The sequence below is a fragment of the Nyctibius grandis genome, chromosome 9 (genome assembly GCF_013368605.1).
Source record: "Nyctibius grandis isolate bNycGra1 chromosome 9, bNycGra1.pri, whole genome shotgun sequence".
Classification (NCBI taxonomy): Eukaryota; Metazoa; Chordata; class Aves; order Nyctibiiformes; family Nyctibiidae; genus Nyctibius; species Nyctibius grandis.
Genome location: NC_090666.1, coordinates 36,549,071 through 36,574,844, shown reverse-complemented (window position 1 = coordinate 36,574,844; position 25,774 = coordinate 36,549,071). Strand labels below are relative to the sequence as shown.

Sequence of the window (25,774 nt, the reverse complement as noted above, 5' to 3'; positions counted from 1 at the left end):
ATACCAGCAGCTCTTAGGTGAGTTATATTACAGAAATTTTTCTTAAACTATGAGATAATGTGGTTTAAAATGAGGGTTTGTTTTGTTTTTACCCAGAGGATAAAGAAATGTTTAATAATGCATTATGCAAAAGAGGACTGTAGTATGAAAGATCTCATTTAAGAGGAGGTTAATATCAGTAGGACCATCCTTTTTGTCATGTTAATAGAGAATTCTTAAAATAAGTTAATTCATATTTGTTTCTTTAGTTCTTAATGGTGTGGTAGAGCTGTTAAGAGAATGACTAACAGATCTTGATGCATCTGTGTGGTATTCTATTTTAAACTTGGTACAATTCTGGCATGTAATCAGCGTGTTCTGGAACTCACTGAGCTGCAACAGCAGAGCAGAAGCAGCCTTGCAGAGTGCTCAGTTAGCAAGTGCAGTAACTGATAGAACAGACATTCAACAATGAAATACCTGATAAATTAGAAAAATAGTTTATGCACCAGAGGCTGGAAATATTTTGCTGAGTAAGAGCTTGTTGCTGAGTTGCAGGGGCAAAGAAGAGGGAAGGGAAATGCTATTTCCATGTTTATAAATTTTAGAAAATTTTGGCAATTGCAACCTAAAGCCATGAAACCACTGTATGCTGTTCTTGTGGAAAGTAATGATGTTTTAGAGCTCCGGCACAAATAAAATTATTTTAGCTTAGGTTTTAAAGAAGGATGAACTTAGTTTCTGATCATTTAATTATCTTGCTCAGAACAAGAGGCTTAGGGTCTAAGGGGGTTGCTTGCTAATGTTTGTGATTTTTTGCAGGAGAAAAGAAATGTGCATCTCTTTTTCCAAAGGTGAAAAATTGAAAAGGAAATGTTTATCATCAGTTCTTGCAGTTATATGGAACTTTTGATGAATTAAAATTTCCTCTGAAGCTTTTCGCTTTAATTCTATTCATTTGGTCAAAAACCTTCAGCAATCATAACATTGCTGTCTTCAGGGAATGAAGCAGGCCATCTATTTTATGCTGCCAGACTAGGTACCAAAGTAGAAAGATGAGCCCCGCCATTAGCATGCAAGCCTGAGATTTAAAAAGCTTTATGCTGTATTGGCATTAACTTCTCTGTGACCACTGGTCATATTAGGCACTTTCCTGCTGCACAGTGTGACTGTGAGAATGAATGCACACAGTTTTAATGGAGTGCTGAGGCTTTCACAGAATAGATGGCAAAGGCTACATTAGAGCTGAATTTAATAAATTCAAAGCCCTTGGCTACCATATCTCAGTTGATCTGATTCTAGTAAGGGGAAGTGAGGTAGATACAAATAGTGAAATAACAGAAGACATTAAACGTGTATGGTTTCTTTAATGTTAATTAGTGTAGGCTAGTGGATGTAATTGAAAGTAGCATAATCTTTTGCAGTCTATTATATAATACAGAGGTTTTTTAGGAAGCAGCTTAACTGTAGGACTAGATAAATCTTAATCAGATATTTCTTTCTTCTTTTTGTTTAAGAAGTAACAATTGCCTCCAATAAATATCTAAAAAGGTTTGGAACACCTAGGCTAATGACTCTCTGTCAAGGAGGGAATTATATTATTTTCATTAGGGTTATGGGCTTTATGTTGTTTTCTTTTCTATGTCTTCAAAAGACTGTTGAGTAATATGGCTCCGATGGTTTTACTGTGGCAGGCGTATGAAAGTGTTTTCATCATGATTGTAAGAAATCTCATTCCTTGGCGTAGCAAATTCTATGTTAGCTAGGTCAAAATGAGGAATTGTGTGCACACTGTCAGCCAGCCTCTATATAAAGTAAAATGTGTTAAGTCAAACTTTCCTGAGGACTATTTTTTTAAATCTGTCCCTTGCTCAGACAGATCTAATTTTCTTTCTGTCCCAAAACAGAGAACAAGAGCCTCTGCTGCTTGTCGCTGAATTTTCTTATTAGTTTGTCAGCCTTTAGCTCCCCCAAGTCTTTCCCTTTTGTGTGCTCCTTAATGATTTAAGCCTTCTTTCAGTCTTTCCAGTGGTGTATTTTAGCAGGGCCTGGTACTTTTCCATAAAAGTATCTTTTCTAGTTTTAACAATATATAAACATAGGACTTGAAGTAAGCAGTATGTGCATCTCAGCTCTCCCATCTTCTCTGCCTCAGGCTATGCACTCCCTTTGCAGTCATCACTTAATCCCTGCTTTGCTGTAGTGGCAGGAAACTGGTGTAGAGAAAATGCTCTGTTAGCTGAAGAGATTCAATTAATATTATCTCAGGTGAGACAAGCATGAAGAGGGACTTATTATTAGAACAAACTTGCATGGAAGGGGCTGGGAGTAACCTATTAATTACTTTGTCTTTTGCCCGAGCATAAAATAAATATGCTGTTGTGATTTGTGCTTTTGATTCATTAGTAAATGAATCAAGGGCTTTTTCAGTAGATGCTCCAAAGGCATTGTCTAGACCAACACAGACTGCCTAACACTCTTCTAGGAAATAATAATTCTAGAGCCAACAAGACACTGTATAGTTCAACATATGCCAAGATACCTTTTAGCTCACAGACATGCCTTAAAGGTAAATAACTGCATGACTGCTTATTCCTTAGTAGAGATTATTCTTCAGAAGTGCACTTGGGAACAGGTACCTAGGGAAGGAAACTGTTTGATCTTTATTTATAACCTCAAACGTGAATGTGCAGAAAAGATGGGTGCACACAAATTCTGTGCTTGAAAACTATTTTATTCTTATGCTTTTCTTTCAGGAAAAGTGTAAGTTACTTTTAAAAACAGTATACATGTGTATGTATGTATTTATATGTGCTTTAAACTGTCTTTTAAATAGAAAGCAACAAACTTGTCCCCTCCAGGAACATAAACTCTTAGCAATGGGCTTAGGAAATATTTAGGGTTGTTAGAGTCAGTTATGTGCCCACTGTTGGGAGGTGGAGGTGAGCAATGCTCTCTGTTGCTCTTTGCATGCTGGTTGTTAGCCATAGTTTGGGCAAATGTGGACAAATCCCCATTTCCTAAGAGCACAGGGTAACCTAATCACAAGTGAAGAGGCATAAACTGAAAACCTTAAAGTAAAGGTGTCGTCTTGCTTATTGGGTTTAGGTGTTCTGAGCAAGAGTGTGATTTTCAGGCCTATTTTATTCTTCCATGTAAAATCTATGAAGTATGCAGGAGGAGGCTGACTTGAGAATGAAGGCCTAAACAATACTGAGAAGTCACCAGCCAATGGTCAGGTGTTAGCGAAGAGAAACTCTGGAAAAAGTGGTAGAAGTTTGGGCAAAATATCTAAGATGCACAGATATATGGGCAAATGGCTTGATTGTATTGATAAGGATTATATTCAATGTCTTTTAAGCCCACATCTCTCTTTGGATATTAATGATTTTTACTGTTGCTGTTCACTAACATAGTACTTGGAAACTCACAATTTCTTTCTACCATGAATTCTTGTCTTAGAACCTCTCTTCATGGAAGTGTGTGATGTCTGTCTTGTATTACATACAATTTGCTCACCTGAATGTACTGTAAATGTCAGAGGCATGCTATTGTTTGAAAGTTAGCTCTGTTGCTACCAGGTAACATGTAAAAACTATCACTAAATGCTTTATCAAGTTTTATAATAAAAACTGTCAGCATGTGATTTGCAAACATCATTATTTAGCATTGCTTGCCTTGTTGACAGTACCTGAAAAAGATGCCTTCAGATGCACAGATATCTTTTTTTTTTTTCTTTTTCCCCCCTAGAAATGTTGGCAGAACAATTTGTTTAAGCTATCTTGCTTGTGGATGCGACAGAGGACTTGGAGTTATTTACCACTCATGAAATATGCTTTTTCATTATAATTGTATGCTCAAACCATTTTACTGGGGTAATCTAGTTTCCTGCTATGTTTTCTTCTCACTTTCTTACATAAGGTTCAAGTGCATTAACATTGTAACTTCTATTTTCTGGCAAAAAAAAGAAGATTTTTTTAATACAGATTTATCTGAATATTTAAATGCTTATTGATGCATTTACTAGGATCTGTATTTGACTCCAGTGTTGATTTATAGATAATTTTTCCTTTTTAGTGGTACCTTTATAAGTTTTAGACGTAATACATTGATTTATATTTATATGTTCTGGAGTATGTGATTTTTAGTTTCCCATACATGCTGGCTCAATGTTGTTTATTGAGTATAGACACAGTAAAAAAGAGGTAAATGACAATGGATGGCAGTAATATGATATGCAGAGTTCATATCTGGCATTAAGACCTATTGGTTTTAATGAAAGGGTATTTGTTTTGTTAGGCAATCATTTTTCTAGAGTAAGAAAAAGTTGTATAGTGTCTGATGTTGTTTTGGATAGTAGGCTACAAAGAATCATTATGATAGCGAGCTCATTAGAGAATGGAGTGCGAGTGTCCCCTATTAGAAGAAGTCAGTTGGCTACCCTTCAAAATAGTACATTTTTTTCCACTGACTGTGTCTCTGATCTCTAGCAAGTTACACAGGAGAAACGCGTAGTTAATTTTTCGTTAATTAAAACAGATTTTTAATTCAAAAACTTTGTCAGTCTTCATAGAAATTAATTCCCCCTCCCTCAAAGCAGACCAGAAAAGAAGAGGCTCAAAGCTTATGATCACAGCTAAAAGGTTCTAGCACCAGTTCTTCACTGGAAAGGTGAAGTATATACTGTCTGCTGAGGTTTTAGTAGTTGAATCATAGAAATGATAGCTCTTGGGCAGGAAGCAGATAGAAATGTTTAGATTTCCCAGGCACATTATAGTCCTTAGTAGGGCCAGGAATTTCTGATATAAGTTGTATTTAAATTCTTGGGCAAATTTCTAGACAGATTTCTGTAACTTTGTAGGAAGGAGTGATGAGAATGCACAGAAACTGAGTCTAGATATCTGTGCATCACAGTAGACTAACATTTTTTTCCTCTTGAAATTCAAAATTCTCAAGATCTCAGAAATCTTTATTCTGAATCTACTTTGTTGTATCTCATTCAGCCTGCCTGAACATTAAAAATCCACCCTATAGTCTGCATGTCCAGTCTGTTGGGCAGGGGTGTGGGGGGTGGAAATGTGTCTTTTGATAGAATTTTTTTAGACCTTGAGGAAGAGGTTAAGCTTTCTTTGTCTAGACTCTGAACTAGATAGCCTGAATCAGGTGAATACTTCTATATTAGCCATTGAGTAGTATGAAAGGCATAATCTCCGTTTGAGTTGTGTGTCTAAGGGAGTTCTATTTCTAGCTTTTGGAAGCTGATAGAATAAGAGAAAATGTGTTCAGTCTGTGTTTGCTTCCATGCACATTCTAGTTTGTGCTAGAACAGTAGGTCCCTTTCTCTTACACTTTTAACTATTTTTCCCTTTCACTCATTTTTGTCATTTCTACTGCGTTTGGTTCTGGTTTTTATGTTGTCTGTCTTCTGTGTAATGCCACTGTTGCTTTCTGTCTTATATTACCTTTTTAAGTTACCAGAGCTTTTGTTTTACTTTGCTTTTATCTTTACTATTTTTTGATCCATAAGTACCAATTGACTTGCTTTTTCAGTGTATTTCGTTTCTTATCTTTGATAGTAGCTATGAATAAGAAAATTTCAGAGAAGAAAATAGATTTTTCTTCCATTTCCATTTTGAAGCACTAAGCCTAGATGCATGTTTACATATCTGTTACTGTCCAAGTCTAATTTTTCTGTCCTTTGTTTGAAAGGTCATAGGTTGCTGCAAGTCTATGTTGTGATTAAATGCAAGACCAACTGGTTTTTACCATTGTCTAAAATAATATCTGTTTTTCAGAATCGGGTACATGATTTAAAGGAACACTTATAAACAATATCTTACAGGCTACTGTTGGATTGTCCCCCGTATTATGTCTCAGTATTTCTCTTCTGGGAGATGTGGCATCATTATTTTCAGTTGAATTTTGCTTTACTGTTTTCATCTCTAAGTCCTCACAACACTACAGTCTATTAGTTTACTTAACATCTTAGTTTAACTTAAGCAAGTAGCATACAACTTCATTTATGCAGCGAAAACATCAACCGTTAGTGTCTAAAGGAAGAAAAATGAAACAAATCATTGACATGGAGAGTTCATATTTTATGAAGCTATAGCGATTTGATAATTATCAGTATATTGTGTTTGACATCAGTATTTATGGAGAACATAAGAAGAATTTTTCTTCAAGTTTTATTCATATTGGGCCATTTTATTCTGCATAAGTTGCTGGAAATCTTAGTGAGCATGCTGACTATTTCCTTATAAGCACATAATAACAGCTATCATTCTTATATGCTGCAGGTAAGGATGTAGAACTAGTATAAGCAACAAACAGAATATCCTTTAATGACTCCAGATGTTGTAGTATCATTGTTGTTGTGAGACTGGAGTTAATCTGAATTCTCGTTACTAAACTTGTGATGGGTAGTTCAGAGTTTAACATAAAGAAGACAAATTCAGAACCAGACAAGATGAAGTTAATCATCGTCTCTTTTGGGAGATCTGCTTATTCTCTCTGTTTTTGCCACACTGACTTTGATAGAGGCTAAGTTAATTACATTTGCATGTTAGAAAAATAAATTACTTTCACTTTTTTTTGTCATGTCTAGGAATATTTCTATAAATGTTTTACTTTTATTTTAATTTGTACTTGGTGACTTGAAGCATCAAGTGCCATCAACAACTGTCTCCATTATTTGTAGATCTTCAGATCAGAGAGAACTGGGAATAAAAATAATTGTAACTTTTTAATGTGATTTCTGGCTCTGGTCTCAGTAGATTGTGGTTAGATAGTCTGAAAGAGATGTTTGAAACAAGGCCTAAGTCTCTTGCTAGAGTAAGAAAGAAATCTTCTTTTATTCCAACATATTCAGCAACTCATTTTAGATATATGAAATAATTATAATTTTGTGAGAAATCCGAGTTCTTAAACCCTGCATCATAATAGATGAGCAGTTGTTACCAGTCTTGGAAAACAAAGCTGAAAAGTTATCCTTGGGGAAAAAGAATGGAATGGCTATTTAATGAATATGTAGAGGATCAAACAGTTAATTTCATATGTTTCAGCAATTAAATAGGGAGTAGCTCTGCGAGTACTGTGTTTTTAAAGAAAGGTTTCTTTTTTTAAAGACGTTGGTTTGTGATGTTTCAGAGTACATCTCACATCTGAGAAGTGCCAAAGAGGGGGGAGAGAGATGGCTAAATGAAGATGCTAGCTCACAGAATGAGGCTCAGATGCAGGAAGTATGAATGAGAGATTGAGCCAAATTCTGGAGAGCTTTCATGGCGAGGGAGGCTTGTTTGGAAGTGATGCTGGAGGAACTGGGAAGCAATTCAGATAGAACAAAAAATGCATTGTCAGTAAGTGAATGTAGAATGTCATTCAGGAGAGGAAATGTGTGGGCTTGAAAAAAAAGAACAGAAAAAAGCAATGGTAGTAATGTGAGAAATTACCTGGGCTTAAATGTGGACTTCTAGCAGCAGGAATAGAGAAGAAAATACAGTTTTTTAGAAATGCTGGGCAGAATTTGTTAGAATAGAAGAACCAAGTGAGATAAAGACTACAAGTGTAGGTAATAGGCTGTCAACAGTGATGGAGAGAGAGGAAATGAGTTTAGTATTAGGTGTGTACAGTGAAAGTTTGCAGCAGGAGAACCCACAATGAAAAATCAGTGTGTTGAACTATAAGAATCAGGGAGAGGTCAGAATGAAAGTGATCAGTTTTGAGTATGTGAGACAAGGTGCCTTAATGCAAGTAAGAAAAAGTAAGGTCTTAAACAAGTATGAGTCAAATTCTGAGTGACTTAATGGAAGTTGGAAGGAGAGGAAGAACATGGACAGAAGAGAAAACTACCCCAAAGGTAGCTGGGTGAACAATTTAAATCATGCTTTTTGTTGCCTTTGTACTGTGTTGAAGGGGGACAAGTTATAGTAGAGGAGATAAATCAAGGTAGAAAAGATGAGCAGAATTGCTTAGTTCAGAGGTATATGTCAGAAAAGAAGTGGGATATTCTGTCAACAGTTGAATGGATGGTTGTTTTTGAAGTATTTGGGAGGTACAAACGTTTTTGCAAGTATTGGTATGGAGAAGGAACCAAGTGTAGGAGAAAACTAAACACTGGTTTTGAGAGCTTGGAATACTGGAAGGAAAACACATTGAATCTGGAAACTATTGAAAACGGAGAGAGTACTGATGAGACACTTCTCTAGATAAATCTTTTCCCTGTTGCCTGATTCAGCTAACTTTAAAGGAGGAAGACATGAAGAGAGTAGTTCTTCTGCAGCTCCTGCAGTGCAGATCACTGCAGAGGGAGGGTCACTTGGGAAAGCAGAGTTTATTGGAAAAGTAATAAGTACCTACATTTCATTGCAAGTCATTCGACTACATCGTAAGGAAGAGCTAAGGTTGATCACAGGTATTTCAGTCATGCCAATTAATACTGAGGTTAAAGTTTGTAGCCTAGATTGTCAGTAGTTGAAATTAGTTGATGCTATTCCAACTGTTCCAATTAACTGAAGTCAATTTTTCTTGTGTTGAGTCAGCTGGTGAACCAAGTTGTTTCTGCAGCAAGTGACTGAATGGGTGAAGAGTTTTCACTATCACTATTAGGTGTCTTGTTGACTAGACTTTTTATCAGTTAACAGTTCAATTAATATATTCTAAAAACCTATTGAAGTGTCTGAGCTTAACCTTCAACTTGACCACTTTGATATTTGTTATTCCACCCATCTTTGTCAAAGGTGAAATACTAGAATATGTTGACAAATGTGCTCTCATAGACTTCAAACCTTAATAAAGTATTTTAGATGTGTTTTTCAGTTACATGTTGAGGAGTGTTGGAGAAAAGCATAAGACAACACAACCATTCTCCTCTACACTCCTTTAGAGAATCATTAACACTGCAGATGTGGCAATTTAGTGCATCTTACATTAGCTTGAGGGTCGGGTTTTTTTATTATCCAGTTTCTTTAAAATACCTAGTGTAGTTCAAGAGCAAGGGTATCATCTAGCTTAAATCTTCTGGGGCTCTATTTTTGGTGAAACAACCTTGATTATTTTTGCAAGGAAGTCAGCTCTCTTTGTTCTAGTTTTAGGACTGCGTGCTGTGATTACTGACACACAAATGTAACCGTTGCTTGCGCAGTTTTATATAAAAATGTACTAAGTTCAGATTCCTTAAATAACCCTTGGTTAAGATGCTAGTGCTAAAGTGTTGGCTTGTGAGTAGGAGGTAAATTATATGTTGTAGCGTTATATAAAACTGACTCACATGAGTAGGTGAGAATCCCAAGAATATCAGGACACCCACACTAGTGAAAGAAAGATGCGAGCTTCCTCTGTACAACATGTTCCAAAGACTGTATTAACAAAAACAGCTTTAATTTGTTTGAGTAGTAACAAAATTTTTCAGTGTTTTAAGAAATGAAGTGCTACTGCTTTGACTGTTTGTCTTGGAAAATGCATTTGAAAGTGAAAGAGTTTGTGCTGAAAAAGGTACCTGTGCTTCTAACTATTTTTGTCTGGATAAATAGCTGTTAAAAATTAATAAAGAAGTTAAATTATCCCCACAAGCAAGCAATAAGTGTATTGGATTTGCTATACCCCTTTAGCTTTTAATCCTCCATGTAAGGAAGCAGAACTGTCTAGTTTAGAGAGGATTTTATTCCAAAACATTTCTGTAGTCACAAGAAACCTCTAGCACTGACTGTATGACTTAGTAGGATTCTTGGTTATATAGACCTCAGATATAAGCTAGGGTGTTGTTAATCAGTATTCTTGCAAGAGCAAAGCTAAAATTATATTCTCTGTTTTTGCAAAGATGCCTTGCTGAAGTAGCCATAATTAATATAAGAAACTTTAACTGCATTGTTTGCTTGGTTAATATTGCTAACATTTTTAAAGGAGTGACCTGAATGTAACCCAGACACACAGAAATAGAAATTACTTTCATTTAAACATTTTTTTACTTCCCTGAAACTCATTTTATGAAACTCTTTTAGTATTAACCTCTTCCTGATGCAGACTATTGTCGTGTGGCTGTATGACATATGCCACATGAGCTTAGCCTCAGGTTCCTTCTGCTTCTCCAATCAACTCATCTGCATAAAATTTTAAAGATCTGCTTCTCCTTCTGCTTTGCAAAGTTGGTTTCAATCTTCTTGACATCAACACAACTAGAAGCTCTTTCTGTGCTTTTTGAGGTTTGAAATTATGCTTTCTGTCTTCCCAGAAGAAGAACTTTCCTGACCAGAGCTTTCATAGGGCTGGGTTTTTGGTTTCTTCCTTAGTTCCTTTACCTGTTTTTTGCTAACTTCTGGTTTCTCTCCAAGGTTTGCTGTAGTAAGAATCTGTAATTAATGTAGAATGTAATGTAGTAAGTGCACCTTTGCTTGGTGCTTGATACCTTTGCAAGACTCTTCTGATAATGCATGCTAACTCGTTAATATCGGGTTCTGGGATTCTGACTCATCCAGCTTTGTGTGGTCCCTTAAATTACGTGATTTTTTTTTTTACATTTAGAAGAAAGGTTTAAACACAGTGGTGGGGTTTGTGTATAACCTCAGGTGCTTGCATTTATTCTCCTTTGCGTGGGAATCAACAATAAGGTTTTGGACCTATGTGCACCTGAGGTGAACCAACACGGTAGACTTCTTGCTCTCTTCTCTGCATGCATATTCACTTACCAGGATATGTTCTCACAAAAAGCTTCCTGTTTTGCTCTTTGTCTTTGCATTTTAATGGAAAATGTAGTTTTATTTTAAAGCTAATATATCTCAAAATGAAAGGATTGTTAAATCCTAGTGGAGACCAGACTGTGTAGTTCCCTTTGATTTGCGAAAGATACTCTTGTGTCCGAAGCCCATTGATGACACTACAACTGCAAAAGGGTTATGAATAGTAGGAAGATTGTAGCAGCATGTGCACTGTGTTCCACTGAGATTCTGATGCTTTCTGTTAGGAAAAGATAGCAGATTTCTTTGATAAATGAATCGAGATTCGAATGCTAGCCACAGGATTCACTATGAAGAAGGGAAACATTTAAAAATGAAGTAAGAGAATCTGAAAGAATTTGCCATTGACTGTGGTGCTTTTTGCATGGTTGGACTTTGCTGCTGAGAGTAAGTGTAACTGAGACATCTAAAATGATTTTTTCCATGCTTTTCTGAAACTTTTGACCGTGTGGGCTGAGCTTATAACAGGATATGAAACTGCGTATCATAGCTCTGATTTATATTCTTGGATAGAGCTATTATTAAGGTGTCATATGAACAGATGGGATATGAATGATGAAGCTCAGATTGGGTAACTACCAGTTGAGAGGAAATGACTAATTGAACTTCAGAGAACAAGAAGTCTGTCTTCTTGCAGTCAAAATACATGAAACAAAAATATGTATTTGTCCCTTCAATGTAGACGAAGATCTGTTTCTTCTGCTTTGACAGCATGGAACCTTTATGTTCACGTTGGCAGCTTGTCTAACCGCAATAATATAGAACATGCTGAAGTTTGTTTTAAAAAGAGGCTGCATATTTTTAAGATTATGTAAAGCAAAATGTAAAGTATTATTTTTTAACAGCTTAATGCAACTATTAGATATGAGTTCTGTGTGATCTGGGCTATAATGATGGGGAAGTTCTTTACATTTGATATCTAATTGTTGTGATTATAAACTGGGAACACTTGATTATTTCCCTCTTGGTTATATAAGCTATTTTTCATTGCCCTAGAGTCTAATGAAAAAATTTTGGACTTCTCATATTTTGTAACTACCTTAAGCAAGCATCTTTAAGGTTCTTATTCTAAAACTGTGAGAACTACAGAGGATGAATGCTCTACAATGCACTAAGTCATAAAATAATTTGAATATCCTCAGTTTCCACTTCCGTTAGTTTTATTACCTTCTGCCTGTATCATAAGCTCATCATAACAAGTCAAGTGTAAGTGTCAATAATGTTAATCAATTGGCTTAAATCAGCAATTTTAAAACTGTAGTACTTCAGGAATTTGAGTATGAACTGTGGATCAAAGCAGTGATTCATGTTGCTAACTGTATCATAACAGAGGACTTAACACATTGAGATACTCTTAACTGGAGCTTTCAAAACAATTTTGTGCACCTGATTCATATCAATCTGTGATGTGTCTATTCGAATATTTAAATGGCTAAAAAAATGTATGGGTTGCAAGTATAGCAAGAAAATCCAAACTACTTATGACAAAGCTATTTCATCATTGAGTGGGAGAAGAGAATGAATACTTAAATAAATAGTGAAATATCACTATAGATATGTAACTTTTAAGCATATGGGTGTTTCTGTGGAATCTCTATTTGTATTGGTACTGCAGAAACAAGGAAGATAAAACTGTTGATCACTTTAATGTGATTATCTTTTAAGAGTGGTTATGTTATGGACAAAATGATGGCAATTACTTTGTACTTCCATTCATTCACCAGCAACAAAATGATGAGTTTCTATAAATATTTAAAAGCCAGCAACTTTGCTGCTGCTACATAAGAAGTTTCACTTCAGACATATTAAGTTGAAGTTAATAGACATGAAAACAGAAGATACTCTATAGCAGCAAAGATTCTATGAGCACAGTCTGAAAATGAGTGCAAAAAGAAAAACAACAACTTCTTATTCTTCGGCAGATACTCAAGTCACCAAAGTTTAAGTGGCTACAGTTCACTCTCATGAAAAAAATCTTGTTTTATGGAAAAAAACATCTGTTCCTGTGGTTGACATATTTTTAAGGCTATTTATTTTGATTGCTATTCACTTCTAATTGTCAGAACAATTTGGAAATCACTCTGAATTTCTTCATTTTACCTTGTTATCCTGAAGAAAAAGAATGAGGGTCCAAATAGTTCACATATGCCAAAGAACAGTGCAATGGCATCTTACGTATTCTCACTTTGATTTCTGTGTGTCTGAACTGGCATAATTAACATTTCATTATTTATGCAATTCTACTAAAATATAAGTTGATATGCTGAGAAATACTGTATTTGTCAGTGTAAGTTGGCAAGGAACATTTGTATTCCTGTCGTCTTTACCACATTTCATTACTACCAGATGCTACTTGAATGCAATGTACTCTTGGTTAGTGCTATATAAGTGCATTTGCTCTGATATCCTTATATTAAATATACAATATAGTTGAAGAAGATCTTTGGTTTATTCTCGAGATGCCTTTGCTCTGTAGTTAATTGCTATAGTCTCACTCATTTTCTGCATTTGTGTAAGGAGTTTAAAAAACGCTGCAACACTGGGTGGTTGTGCATTCCAATTGATTTCAGGCTTCAAACTGTTTTAGAAAAACATGATTAATGTACTGAAAGCAGTTGGCCTCTGAAAGAATCTGCAAAAAGAAAGGCTTGTTTTGTAAACTTCAGTTCAAACAATTAACAATGAGTATTAAATGAAAAGAAAAAAATCAGTCTTTGAAGTGAGCAAAAACTGACATTATTTTAAAATTAGAATTGTGTTTTAGTTGTCTGCAAACAAATGTCTTTGCCCAGCTGCAAATAACAGGCCCCACAATCATGAGTTGCCACTAAATATAATTCTCTTCCTGCCTTTTTTCCGTTGTAAATCTGTGCAGACTTGGGGGGTTTGTTTTGTTATGTTTTCTTCCTTTGTTTTCATCACTCCATCCCTAACAATTTGGGAGGGGAGTGTGGTTACAAAGCTATTGCAAGTAGATAATTTGTTACTTATAAAAAATTCAGTTATATAAGATATATTTTGAATTCTTTTTTTATGTTAGTTGGAAGAAACTGATGAAATTGGTAGACATTGAAATTTACACTGGCAGATTAAGTGAGCAGTATTACCATATTTCTCAGAATATCAAACATTTATCTCGCACATCATGTCTGAAAAGTGCCAGCATACATTTTCTGCTGAGATTTCTATTTTGACCACAGAAATGTCCATTTTGGCCCCATGGTAAGATGCATTTTATTGGACACGATGACAGCTCTAAGTTGATGGTGCTGCTACAAGCATTAATCATTAGTGTAAAGTGGCTGGGTTTTGTGCAGAAAAGACAACTTCTGTTGTGGTTTTGGGTAGCTACACTAACTTCAGAGTACCTAACACTAAAACCCAGTTATGTATTACTTTAAAAGATTTTCAGTATCAAAATACAGAACATTTATATCTTGGTGCATTAAATTTTATTATAGACATGGAGACCTGGAAGATCTTTTCCATTTTTTCATGGAGGGAACATTGCATTTGAGTTACATGGTGCAGTGGGTGCATATCTAGTTATGTGACAAAGGAGTAGGAGAAGTTTCAGTTTCCTTAGAAGATGCAGTGACTGGGAACAGGCTATGAAGAAGAATTCATCCAGAGCAATTAATCAAGACTAGTTTGTGTCTGAAAGCTGAAAGCTTGTGACTGAAAAGTTGTGACTGAAAGCTGTGGGGGATAAGAAGTAAAAAGCACAAGGCAGAACGGTACTTGAGTCAGGGGGGAAACAAGCAGAGTGGCCTGTGAAGTTTATTCCCGTCCAGAGCTTGAAATATTTCATCATTTCTGAGACTTGGCACTTTTTTCTGTCAGTAAACAGTTATAAATCCTCAAGCAAAGTGATGGACTGCATAGTTCTGTCAGTCTATTGCTGTCACTCAGTTCAGCCAACAGCACTCACTGCGGTATTTCTCAGTCAATGGTTTGACTAAGCCTATGCCCTTTGTGTGGCACTGTGATACCGACTGGTGGGAGTTATTCTCCAGTTCACTTTTTATGACAATTTAGAAGATTATGCAGTGCTTGAAAAACTTCTCAGATTACTTAGTAGCTGGAGAATTCATCTAATTGCCAGTTATTTAACTGCAGCCCAAGCAGATACTGCTGTCGAACTCTGACAATTCTTACGAAGTTGTGGAAATTCACACTTTGTGCCTGTTTGAGATCTTGCCTTGGAATTCCCAGCATTGATTCTGGTCATAAGATACTTAGTGAATCTGTATTTTCATGCAGGCCAGGGTTGCTATGGGAGAAAAGGGAACTTTACGTCATCATCGTGCTGTAAGATTTAAAGGGAGTAGGTTGGCTCTACTCCTCTTTCTTATCTTCACAGTTTTTCTTTGGACTCATGCCTTCCTCTGAATTTGTTAGTGTGTATGAATTTAATGTATGTATTTTATCTACTAATTATTAGAGGTAGAATAAGCTCTTGTAGTTCCTTAGTGCTTCCGAATTAGATAGGCTTGTGGGTTTGCTTTGGGTTTTTTTTCCCAGCTTGGAAAAGTTTGTGAAGTAGTGGAGGTAAAAGTTTGTGGAATAGTTGAAAGCTGAGTTTGTAAAATAGCTGAGGAAATAGCTTGTAAAATAGCTTGGAAAGATGCAGCATCATCCCTTTAATGGCTTAACTAAATGTCTATCAAATAATTTCCTTTGTCTTTCATCCAGTCTCAAAAGATTTGATGAAGAAGCTTGTGTGGGCTAGAAACACTTAAGTTCCCCAGACCCTACTTGAGTTAAGAATGTATGTACTAAATAACTGAAATAAACTAAATAACTTAAAATACCTATAAGAAATTCGTATCGAAGACGGCATTTAATGTTTAGGAAATGTAAATATGCTGAACAGAATTTAGTAGTTTTGACAGGGGTCTTGGAGTTGTCATTGTCTTTACATGGAGTAGCATTAACTAAGGGACTCCAAAATAGGAAAAAAAAGTCAAATTCATTTTCTAATACTTTAGCTAGTACAATTGGTGGGGGAGAGGGAATGTCTATTTATATTTCAAAACAAATGTGACAGCTCTGGAAAGCAGCTTTTTAAAATCAGTCTGACATATAAATAATCCTTAATCATGAAGCAGCAAAAACATCGTTGTTTGTGAAAAACAACAAAATTGAAGATGCGCTTCTTGCCTTGAAAATGTCTCATAAGATTGCAATTCACATAGCACTGGACATTACAATTAATATAGCATTAGACCAAAGCAGGAATTCAGTTTTACAATGCAAGTTCTTCAGTAATGCTAGCAAATTGAATATATGTTTTTAAAATAATTGGCATATTTGTTTTCAAATTCATACCAAATTTACTTTTTATACTTGATATTTGTAGGAATGAAGTCTGTCTCTTTTCCTTTCATTGGTTCAGTAAATCCATAACTTAAACCAATTCTTATAAATTGTTTACTATAAATTTATCTGTTATATTTACTATTAATTTCTGGGTTTTTTTCCCCTCTCTTCTTGTTTCTTATTTAGGTGTATGATTGCTGATGAGGTAAGTGATGTTATCATTCCTTTAACATGATTTTTCTTCTTATAAAGTACTTCATGCAGATGTGACTTTTTTTTTGTTTGAGAGATGTGGGCAGAAATGTTGGTAATGGAAGAAGCCTAGTTCCTGTGATGTTCAGCAGATATTCTGAAAATATCTAAGTGGAGAAAAAAAATGAAACCTGACATAAGCTTAAAAGAATCTGTGAGAAAACGTAGGTTACTTTTAATTGTGTTTAGGTAGGTTAGATCTCCTGTATTGTTAAATCTTAAAAAGATTAACTAAATTAATTTTTTTTTTTTTTATTTTTTTTAGCACTTTATAATTGCATAGATAGCTATTTTTAATGGATTAGGAAACATTTTGGGCCCAAAGAAGTGGATTTAGAACAGATATGCCTTCCAAAGATGAATTTTCTTAAATGCACACTGATCAAGCAGAAATAGTGAAATTCATTTGAAATTCATTCATATGTTTGAAAATTTATATTTTATTCCGTATTAGAGAAATCTGAGTCCAGCATTTCTTCTGCAGATTAAACATTTTTGTAATAGAGTATAATGTTCTTGATATGTTGTCAGTATAAAACCTTCCTGAAAAAGAGATAATGTTTGGGGATTGATACAGTCTCCCAGTTCTAATTTGGGTTTTCCTGAAGCGCTGGAAGGGAGAGGGAGGTAGAGAGAGAGATTGATTACTGGGATTAAAGCATCTCCTCATAGTATAAAAATCTCATTACAGCTGGAGATAAACTATCCTGGCATAGAATGTGAAATTTCTGGAAACTTTGGAGAATACAAAAGCATTCAGGGGAGGAGAAAAGGCAAGCTTGGGAAAAAATCAAAATACCAGCAGTAGCTGTTTGTTTATTAAAGCCAAATTTCTTATTTCCTTCCTTGAATGTGAAAATAAACTGTGTGCAATTCTGTTAGCAATAAAAAGTACTGCAAGATATATTTATTCTGAAGTAAATAATATATATATTTCATAATGACAATAGTTCTGGCACTGGAGGAAGTATTGTGCAGTGGTGTGTATCTTGCACTTGTTGACATATCTCTAAAATAAGAAGAAAATGTTGGTAAAAGAAAACATCAGTATTGTGAACTTGTATACAAGAAGTTATGTATGAAAGCTAGAGATCATATAATTACTGTACATACACCTGGATTATGTAATATGTAAGGATTAAAGTACAGTAACAATCATGTGTTTTGAAAGGTATTCTAAAAATACGCTGCCATTCTTTCTTGGAGTGGGGCAGACAAAATTTTTCTGTCAAAATTTAGTCGTCCCCTTCCATGACTGAAAAAGATATGTTTAAATCAAAAACCAAGACCGTAACATTTTCTGCAGTTTTTCTTATCTCTCACATTCTTACAATCTAGACTAGTGATCAGCTATATGAGATCTGGATTCAGCTATGGGTGCACTACTGCCAAGAGACCTGCCTTTTATTCCCTGCTCATTTCAATTCAGTTGCCCAGATCATCACTGGTGCACCAGTGATTGCACAGTCTGAGTTAGGGAGACAACTGTGACAACAAACTAAAAATGAATGTGGTTTTGGTTTTTTTTTCTTTTACTTTCTTGGATTTGTTTTCAGCTGGCTCAAACCCTATTGGTGGCATAAGGAAAATTTTAATGAGAACTTGTCAGTTTTTAATGAAAACTTAGTATCACAGTAGTTCTCTGATTATTTTTCTTTCTAGTAATAGTAGAAATATTCATTATGTTTTCTTCTATACGTGGGAAATCTCCTGGTAATATCATTACATCAGTCCATTTGAACTCAATACTGAGGATATAAGTATGTTGTTCTTTTATGTCTGTACCGTGGGGAGTTAGATAGCAGCAAATCAACACAAATGCCCACTGGACTCCGTGGAAATTCTGAACAGAATATTTTAAGGCCAGTCTCTGCTTTAGTGCTTAAGAGGAATCTGGAACTGTCTCTTGCCGTGTGGACAAGTAGAGAAAATAGCTGCATTCTTTGTTAAAATCTTGGGGCTTTTATTTTTTAAACAAAACCCTGAGTTCTGGATCTTATATTAATCTGTTGCTATCTATTCATAACCCATTAAATGGGAGCATTCCTACCTCAACAATATGAAGCAAGTACTTTCTTGTTAAATATATATCTATGTATTGTATCTTTACCCTTCTTCACCTTGTCTTTAAACCTGAATTCTCCATTAGGTGGAATTCCTCTCCTGTATTACAGGATAAAGAGAAACTATTCGCTATGGTGAATGACTGCCCTAGTTTCTTTTCATTGACCTACTGGATCAAAAGCAGAGTTCTTCATATAGATCCTCCTTTGTTCTTCAGTTGCCTGTGCAACTTAGGACAAAGTTGTTATCTTTATGTTAAGAAGATATTCCATGTTTTTCTTTTCTTTGAATAGTCTTTTTTTAAAAATGTTTTTGGTAGCTTAATGAGTTTGAGTTTGATCTTTATAGTCTATCCTACTAAGGCCCTGAATGGAAAATCTTCTGAAATAAATGGAAATGCTTCTTTTAGCTTTAATGAGCTAATCAGATGTAATATATGTATTAATCCATTTAAAGAGAAGCATCTTCTTTCATAAAAGATGTCTGTGGTAACAAATTGACAATGAAATAGAAACTATGTAACGAGCTCATTGGCTTTGTTTCCTTTGTCTGGTTCTGTCTTTGCAAAATATTTTTGGCTCTTCTGAATGGAATATGCTTTCTGAGCAGACACTTCTATTTTAAATTTTTTTTTCTTTTCTTTTCCCAGATGGGGCTAGGTAAAACAATTCAAGCAATTGCCATTTCCTATTACTATAAAAACGAATGGCCTCTCTTAATTGTAGTGCCTTCATCTCTGAGATACCCTTGGGTTGATGAGATGGAGAAGTGGATTCCAGAACTCTCTCCAGATGATATTAGCATCATTCAGAACAAAACTGATACTGGGTGAGTAAAGTTCATTATTCTTCTATAGAAAGCCTTGTTCAACCCCCCCTGCTCAAGCAGAGCCACCTAGAGCTGGTTGCTCAGGGCTGTCCCCAGGTGGTTTTTTAATATCTCCAAGGATGGAGACCCCCCAGACTCTCTGCACAACCTGTTCCAGTGCTCAGTCACCCCTGCAGTGAAAAAAAAAAGGTGTTTCTTGGTGTTCAGAGGGAACCTTCTGTGTTTCACTTTGTGCCCATTGACTCTGGTCCTGTCACTGGGCATGACAGAAGGGAGCCTGGCTCCGTCCTCTTTGCCCCCTCCCTTCAGGTATTTATATACATTAATAAGATCCCTCCCTGAGCCTTCTCATCGCTAGACTGAACAGTTCCAGTCAGCCTTTACTCACAGGAGAGATGTTCCAGTCCCTTAATCATCTTCATGGCCCATCATCATACTCTTTCTAATACATCCATGTCTCTCTTGTACTGAGTAGCCCAGAACTGGACACAGCACTCCAGGTGTGGCCTCACCAGTGCTGAGTACAGGGGAAGGATCACCTCCCTTGACCTGCAGGCAATACTTATGTCTAATGCAGCTGAGGATACCATTCACCTTCTTTGCTGCAAAGGCGCAATGCTGGCTCTTGTTCAACTTGGTGTCCACCAGGCCCCCCAGGTCCTTTTCTGCTAAGCTATTTTCTAGCTGGGTGGCCTCCATCATATATTGGTGCATGGGGTTGTTCCTCCCCAGGTGTAGGACTGTACACTTCTCCTTGTTGAACTTCATGAAGTTCCTATCAGCCCATTTCTTCAGCCTGTTGAGGTCCCTCTGGATGGCAGCATGACCCTCTGGTGTATCAGCCACTCCTCCCAGTTTTTTATTATTATATTACAGTAATTACTCATGTCCTTTGAAATTGAGAGGCTTGGTTTTTGCAAAGTGGCAAGTGCTTGTCTGCTGAAAATTAGATTACTTCAGTGTGTCTCAAATTGAACATATACAGTTATTTCTCAACAATTGAACATATACAGTTATTTCTCAACTCTGATGAATTAGCTTGTATTCATTAGCTTCTGTAAAACATTTTGAACACATTTTTGGAAAACTTCTGCTATGCATTACAAAATAAGGAAGTAATTACTATTAAAGTTCTATTTAGCGCACTGAGAAAATTTATAAGTTAGAGTAAGTATTCTCTAAATAACTGAAAAGGTCATCATGACCTAGGTTTTCTATCTTTAGACTTAATAGCATGAATTCATCAGAGAGAGACTACAAGTCTTATGTGTTATTAGAATAACTCTGCTATTACACTCCATTACAAGGGTACTTTTTAGTCTGCTTTACTGTAAATGACTTGGTTAATTTCACGGTAATGTCTAGATGTTGTTCTAAAACTTCTGGACAAGGAAGACTGATCTTCATGTTGTCTGGGGTGTATCAAAATGTGACTTGACCGCCAAGATGCTCAGATGAGGTAGTAGCTTGGAACCTTCCTTGTGGTAGCCAGATAAATCCAACTGAAAATGCATTTTAAAAGCTTAATCAAGGGATAGTTGCTACTGATAGTAAAGATTTAAGTTTGTTGTAGGAATATGGGAAGTAAAATAGGGATCCAATGAGCTTTTTTTTTTTTTTTAAGCTATTTAGCTGAAATGCACACAAACTTAATGCTGATAGTGCTGAATGTAGAAAGGAGAAATGTGGAATAAGGGAAATGATGGAAAAAGTAAATGACAAACAGAATTCTGTTCACTTTACATTTTAAGATTTTTAAAAGGAGTAGACCTTAACCATTATCACCTACTTTTATTCAACAACAAGGGGAGAGGAAAACTTGGGTTTCTGCTTTTTTAACTCCCAGGAGGCTTCCTAGCTATAAGTGAGGTAGCTGTTGAACTAATTAATATTTTAACATTAAAAAGTGTTTTATGCATTTGCAAGAAAATGCAAATATACAGCTGCCAAACTTGATTTAGCATTTTGTTAAGTTCTGCTTCCATATGTTCAGCTTTGATTTCTCTCAGTTCAATACTTTGCCTTTCTTCAAAACTTCAGCAATGAGAAATTTACTGCTTGAATGTTGTTTAACTTCTTCATTTAAGTAAGTTAACATATACTTAGGCATCAGTTTAGGTTTTTATAATTGCTGACTAAATTTGAAATGGAACGTTTCTTGAATAAATTGGTTCCACTAAGAATAATTAATTTTATTTGTGATTTCTTTTAATCCAACCCTCACAAAGGGGTAGGGGAAATTCTTGTTTTCCTGGTGGCTACATTTATCTATTCCGTAACAGCCAGTCTGTAGTGCATTGGCCACAGTGCCAGTGCTCTAACCATTGCCTCTCCTTCCATATCCAGACACATGAATGTGCACATACTTTCTCCCTCTTAAATACTGAAGGAAACTTCAAGTAAGTGGTTTTTTTTTTGATGTTGCTACTGGAGAACAAATAAAAATCATGCCAGCAGAGTGGTAGTGTCTGACAGATGGGTAGACCAGCTATGACGCTCATTCTGGTAACTTGTCTAACAAGTGTAAGAGCTCCTGTGCTGCTCAAAGACTCCTGAAGGGCCACAGTGCTCTCTAGTGATTTTAAAATCAGTTCGTGCCTTGGGTCTATATATGTCTTTAAATTTATTGTAAGAAGTTCCTTTGCAACTAAACGCTAATTTTTCATCTTGTACCTTGGTGATTCCCTGCTCCCAGCTTTTTCTTTTCTTCATATGAAGTTCAAGCAAAAAAGTTGGATAGGCAGCTCAAAGATATAAGAATTTTTTTTTCAGGCAGTGAGGTTCAGCCCAGCCTGTACTTTCACAGTACCCAAACAGTCAGAGACTGTCTAGTTAGTGTCTTAGGTTGCTGGCAAGGCGACTGCTTTGTACACAGAGCAATAGGTAGCTTGCATAAAGACGTTATTAGTTCGAGTGTCTGGGTGCTGTTTACGAAGTGTGGTCATAATGATCTGACTTGTGTAACTTATTATCCAGAAAGTGGATGTGTCCCATGCGATACTCCTAGAAAGGAGCACAAGTTGAAGCAGTGCAACCAGATAAAAGAACTTCCTCTTAAATGCAATGTGTGTCTTCCAAAAATGGTTAGGAAATGTGTGTGATTTATAAGTGTGAGATGCTAGAATGTTCTAAACACTATAAGCTGTTATTATTATTAGTCTGTCAGACCGCTAATTAATCAATCCAAAAGGTTTCATACGTACCTTCTTAAAAAAAATAGTTTGGTATAATTCCTTTGCTATAATTCCTTTGCTATATTAATTTTCCTACAATAAAAATTTACTAAGAAAACTTCTGGGTTTTCTCTTTTAGGAGAATATCAACCAGCAAAGTGACGATTCTGGGGTATGGCCTGTTAACTTCTGATGCACAGACTTTAGTAGACACTTTGTACAGGCAGAACTTTAAGGTAGTTGTGATTGATGAGTCACACTATATGAAATCCAGAAATGCCACCCGCAGCAAGATTTTGTTGCCGATTGTGCAGAAAGCTGTTAGAGCTATTCTTCTTACTGGAACACCTGCTCTAGGAAGACCTGAAGAGGTATCTGACATATTGTGGTTTTGGGTTTTGGGGTTTTTTCATTGTTTTTTTTTTTTTAAGGGTGGTATCAGTAATAAATGAGCAATTTTGTACAATTTTGAGCAATATGTACAATTACATGCATTATGACATCAAACAGTGCACTAGCTGCATTAGGAAGCACAAGTATAAGAAACTAAAACAATGTCCTCTAGTCTGAGTTGATTATATTGATGTTTTACAAACCTGTTTTGAGCTCATGCACAGGTGACTTGAGACAGTGTTTCTTATAAGAAATTAGTCTCACGTGTAACAGACTGTTGGGTGAAATAGAAAATAGAGAGCCTAAGCAGAGATCTATTTGTTTCTACTGGGTAGGAGAGTCCTTGGTAGACAAGAACTTGTATCAAATTTTCTGCTTCCTCATCTGATATAGGAAGTCTATATGTTCACTTGTACTGCATACATGGAAAAAATATATCCTGTGCTTGTTGCAGTCCAGAAAGACAAATTTTCCTTTGAAGGAAGTTCAACTTATAGAATTGGGGAGGAGCAGAGAGGAAACCAAAAACCACTTGGATTTTATACTGAACCCAAGAAAACTGCCTTTATTTATCAAATAGGAGAGAGCTTTCCATGTCACTGTTGTCTTTATGCTACCCCTGCTACCCTTCAACAGTGTGTCTTGGGTCTGGTAGTGATCTTTGAATCTAGAAAGCTCTGACAGTAAAACAGCTTGTAAAGTAGGATTCTTTCTGGCTAGGATTGTCTAAACTGATGTTTACCGCCTGTTACTCAACTGGGAAGAAAGGTGTGAAATTTCTGGTCTGTATTGACATTGTCTATTTTTTGAAGTAAAACTTAAGAATGAGTGGATTTTTCATGTATTTTAAGCAGCAGACTATTCATGAAATACATACACTGAATCTTTGCAGAAGCCTGGCAAATGACAAAAATTGTATTTTTAGGACTAATGTCTTCTCATCTGTGTTTTCTTGTTCAGTATAAATCTTTTCCAAGTCGTCAGCACTGTGTTATGCTGTTCAGGGTGCTCTGTTCTTTGAGGGCTTCCCACAGCTGTCCTGTCTCAAGACACATGCATATTCCTATGGAATGTCTTTTGCATTGTGCCAAGCTGTGTATTTTTTGTGCAACTGTTGAATGTAAACTTAACACAATAATCATGTAATAATTCTTTCTGAATAGTCTTACATTTGCAGGCAATTTTTCATTATCACTTTTTTTTATACAGCTTTTCATGCAGATTGAGGCACTGTTTCCAAGAAGATTTGGAACTTGGAGTCAATATGCCAAAAAATACTGCAATGCTCGTGTCAGGTATTAATGTACTTGGTCATTTATTTTCCTATCAGTGTCTTTGATTTTCTTGTCATGTGAAGTGAGAGAATTGGGAAGTAATAACTCTATTGCTGTATCATACCATCTTGCTTGAAAACCCAGAGTCAGATACCACCTTCATCAAAGGGGATTGGGAGAAGGATTAAATTAACAGGACTTTTATTTGAGGACAAAACTGGAAGCTATTAAAGTTTGAAAGGAAGTTTAAGTGCCAGCATTCTGTTAAGTAAAATGATTTACGAATTTACTGTCGTTACTATGAAGTGTACAGGTTTTAACTTTAGAGCTGGAGTTTGAGCTACAGCCGAAACTTAGGGGGTTCTGATTCTCAGTCTTTTGCTCATGTCGTGTAATAATTTACATCTCTCTTTAATATGGGATCCAGTCTTTTTCTATCCTGCCATACTTGGGTGGGAAAAAAAGTCCAGTACTTGTTTCCATATTTTACGGATTGACTGAGTAAAAGTAAAGGTATAAAACTCCCAAAAGCAAAGTAGTGTGTTTCTAATTCTGTTTGAGGGTTTGAATACAGGCATTGTAAGTTCTTGTCCAACATCTTGCCTCCAATTTGCTAGGTAACATTGCTCTTTACATGTTTTTCCACACATGTGCTAATGAATTTCAACTCATTTTTATCCCTTGCATCTTTCATGAGGTTTTGTCTCATGTCCTTGAAGTTATTAACTTAAGGAGGATTCATTTCCCTCTGACTTGCTTCCCTCAGCTGTAGTTTAATTAGTGGTTTCTCTAGCTATGATGTTCTAAAATAGAGGGGATAGAAGTAGCTCTGATTTAAAATGCTTCGTTTTACCCATCTGAATCTATGTTACAATCTGGAATGAAAGAATTTATGAGAAGGGAAGAACCTTAAAAAAATTTCTTAGCTGCAAAATTCCTTATGTACAACTTTGCATATATTCAAAACAATAGATTTTTGACAGCTAAATTGGCTAGCATTTAGATTGAATTTTTACAGTAATAATTACATAGTTTCATTTTCATATAACTTGTTTTTCTCCCTCCACCATGTGCATTTTATCAGCTTTTACCTTCAAATAACATGGAAGAGTGCTGTCTAATTTTCAGACAGAGAAATGCTATTTTTTCCATCGTGTTTTGACTGAATGCGTCTGTAATTTTCACACCACAAGTGTGCCTGGGTACAGCATGGTTAGCTACTCAATCATAGATGATTATCTTATTTTTGGAATACTATAGATGTAATAAAAATCAAGTTTAGGGTTTGGCAAGTTTTCAATAAATAACTTTGTCTTTATGACTTGACTGAAACAAAACATCCTGCGGTAATAAACTTGATAGGATTATTTTATGCAGCACTTTCTGTGAAAATGTTGTGGGTTTTTTTACTTAGGTGTTCGTAGACACCTGTTTCTAAAGATAAGGTGCAAAGTGTTTCTGTGAGGTTTTGCCTGCCATTTCTTTTATATCCCCAATGCTCAAGCTGGAGGGAAGAAACCTTTCTAAGGACAGCCATATAAATAGACCAAAGAAAGGATATGAGCAAAAGATGTTGCTGTCTTCCATCTACGTAGCATTCCGAGTGTGTTATGCCAATACTTCACCAGTGTTAGAAGTGAGTCCCTCAGCCCCTTTCCTGAATTATTATAGGCAGCCAACTAGAACACCGTTGATAAGCTCAGTAAGACTTAAAATTCTCTAAATTATATTTTAAAATAAAATAATTTACCAGTAAAAT

The 25,774-nt window shown here is 35.8% G+C and overlaps 1 protein-coding gene across 5 annotated transcripts in view; it reads left to right on the top strand.

Annotated features, from left to right (window-relative positions):
- ZRANB3 (zinc finger RANBP2-type containing 3) overlaps positions 1-25,774 on the top strand; it is a 49,033-nt gene that overhangs the window by 4,522 nt on the left and 18,737 nt on the right. For 4 of the 5 annotated variants that reach the window (XM_068407400.1, XM_068407401.1, XM_068407402.1 and 1 more), the window contains exons 3-6: positions 16,218-16,236; positions 18,997-19,175; positions 22,488-22,719; positions 23,951-24,036. In XM_068407400.1, coding sequence (XP_068263501.1) covers positions 16,218-16,236; positions 18,997-19,175; positions 22,488-22,719; positions 23,951-24,036 — 516 coding nt within the window. The remainder of the gene's footprint in view (positions 1-16,217; positions 16,237-18,996; positions 19,176-22,487; positions 22,720-23,950; positions 24,037-25,774) is intronic. The other variant, XM_068407403.1, reaches the window with a different exon arrangement.